The sequence below is a fragment of the Egretta garzetta genome, unplaced genomic scaffold (genome assembly GCF_000687185.1).
Source record: "Egretta garzetta isolate BGI_Z169 unplaced genomic scaffold, ASM68718v1 scaffold287, whole genome shotgun sequence".
Lineage (NCBI taxonomy): Eukaryota > Metazoa > Chordata > Aves > Pelecaniformes > Ardeidae > Egretta > Egretta garzetta.
In genome coordinates this window covers 1902036-1903843 of record NW_009260435.1, presented here as the reverse complement: position 1 = coordinate 1903843, position 1808 = coordinate 1902036, and the positions used below count along the sequence as shown (strand labels likewise).

Genomic DNA, 1808 nt, shown 5'->3' with positions numbered 1-1808 from the left:
CAGTTTCCCCCCACAGGGAGAGGGGGTCGGTGGGTGACAACAGGGGGACGCAGCCCCACGTCCCCAGGACGAGCCAGCTCTGGGCAGCAGCGTGGCCAGGCTGGCAGGCACTAGATGGCACCAGTGCTCCATCGTGATGCCAACTGGTGTGCCACAGCGGGCTGCCAGCCCCGCCATTGCATCAGGGTGCGATGCCAACCGTGCCAGGGCTGCCGGACCCTCTGTGCTCGCAGCTGGTCCTGGAATCCCCATTGGCAGTGAGCAGCGATGTCCCCCAAAGCAAACCCAGGGCACCGTCAGCACCTCAATCCCCACCCCAAAACGGGGAGGAAAAGGGGAAAAAACCAAAATCTCGCCTTGGATCAAAGATTTTCTTTATATTCCGACCTCAGCACCACTGCAGAACACAGCAAAGCCGTTACCCGCACCAAATACCTCCATAGGGACCAGGGCAGCAACAAGGCATTAAATTTTAAGCAAGAGCCTGAGCAGGGAGGATGAGGAGCTGTGGGAAGGAGCCAGGCTGGAGGAGACCTGCCAGGGGCCGCAGACAGGCAGACGGGCAGGAGAAGACTGCTTGGGCAGCCTGCCTTGCTCTTGGCAGACTCAAGAGCGTCACGTCTCCCTCTGGCTAATAATAAATGCCAGTGTGTTTTAGGAACATTACCCAGCCTGGCTGGAACCGCCGCTGGCTGCTGAGCATTCTGAAAGGATTCAGCCCCGACGTCTCTCCCAGGTTGAGGTACTGCAGCACCTGGGACAGACCCAGGTAAGTAAGAACCTTCAGGATTTGCTCCTCCCATGGCTTCGCAGTTCAGCTCTAGCACGTGGGAATCAGTGTCCCCTGCTACGAGGGTGACCCACACGCACCAGAAGCCATCGCACCCACAGGGTGATGCCCTGGGCAGCTGGAGAACAATGAAACCAGGAGAAACACCTTGTGGGCACTGCCACCAGGAACCACAGGTCAAAGGCAGCTTTGTCAGGATGAACGTGGCATTCGGGCCACCTCCTTCGGGGTGGTGACATGCGGACCATGCCAACCCCAGTCCCACTCACCTGCCAGGCTGAGCACCAGTGCTCCCAGGGCAAGCAGCAGGCAGAGCATCCTTGGCACGAGCAAAGCCTGGGTAAGAAGGCGAAACCGAGCACGGCCCTGGGTGTCCTTCTCAGGGGTCTTCTCTTGCGCAACAAGCACCCTGAGCTGGGGAAAAGCAGAAGAAAACACTGAAATGGTGCTGGGGACCAGGGGCAGAGAGCAAGAGAGGGCAGGAGACCAGCATCAGGCAGAGGATCCCATGACAGCTGTCCTTTTGGGCTGCCATGCGGCAACTGGAGCATCCACCTTGCCGTAAAACGCAAGAGGGGGTTTGCTTCCTGCCTGGCACCAGCTGAGGGACTGGTGCATCCCCTGCATCAGGGACACGACAGGCCCGGAGGCGGCTCTTGTGCCGGAGGCGCTGGCTGGTGCAGGGGGAAGCCACGTGAGCCTCTTCCCCTCCTCACTGCTTCTCCTCCCCTTTTGTTTCTCTCTCCCAGCGTCTCTCGACAGCATTGGGCTGTTACATCCCTGTCCTCCAAGAGGAGGCAATTTGCTCCCAGAGTCCAAAATGGCTAAAACCCAAACATATGAGGTTTGCAGATTCCTGGCTCTGCTGGCAGCTCAAGGGCTGCAAGGTTCATCCCTGCTTGTGGCAAGAAAGTCTCTGGCATGAGGCTGTCCCAAAAAATGGGGAATAAAACCAGAGCATCTCGGAGCTGGATGTGGGGAGAGGCGAGGGCAAGCTGCCCAGCACTGCTGGCTACCG

General features: G+C 59.0%; 1 protein-coding gene across 1 annotated transcript in view; it reads right to left on the bottom strand.

Annotated features, from left to right (window-relative positions):
• Positions 1–1138, bottom strand: part of CD276 (CD276 molecule) — a 6253-nt gene extending 5115 nt beyond the window's left edge. Inside the window, exon 1 of the mRNA XM_035899387.1 lies at positions 1060–1138. Within this exon, the coding sequence (XP_035755280.1) occupies positions 1060–1108 (49 nt within the window). The 5' untranslated portion in view covers positions 1109–1138. The remainder of the gene's footprint in view (positions 1–1059) is intronic.
• Between the last annotated feature and the right edge of the window lie 670 nt (positions 1139–1808).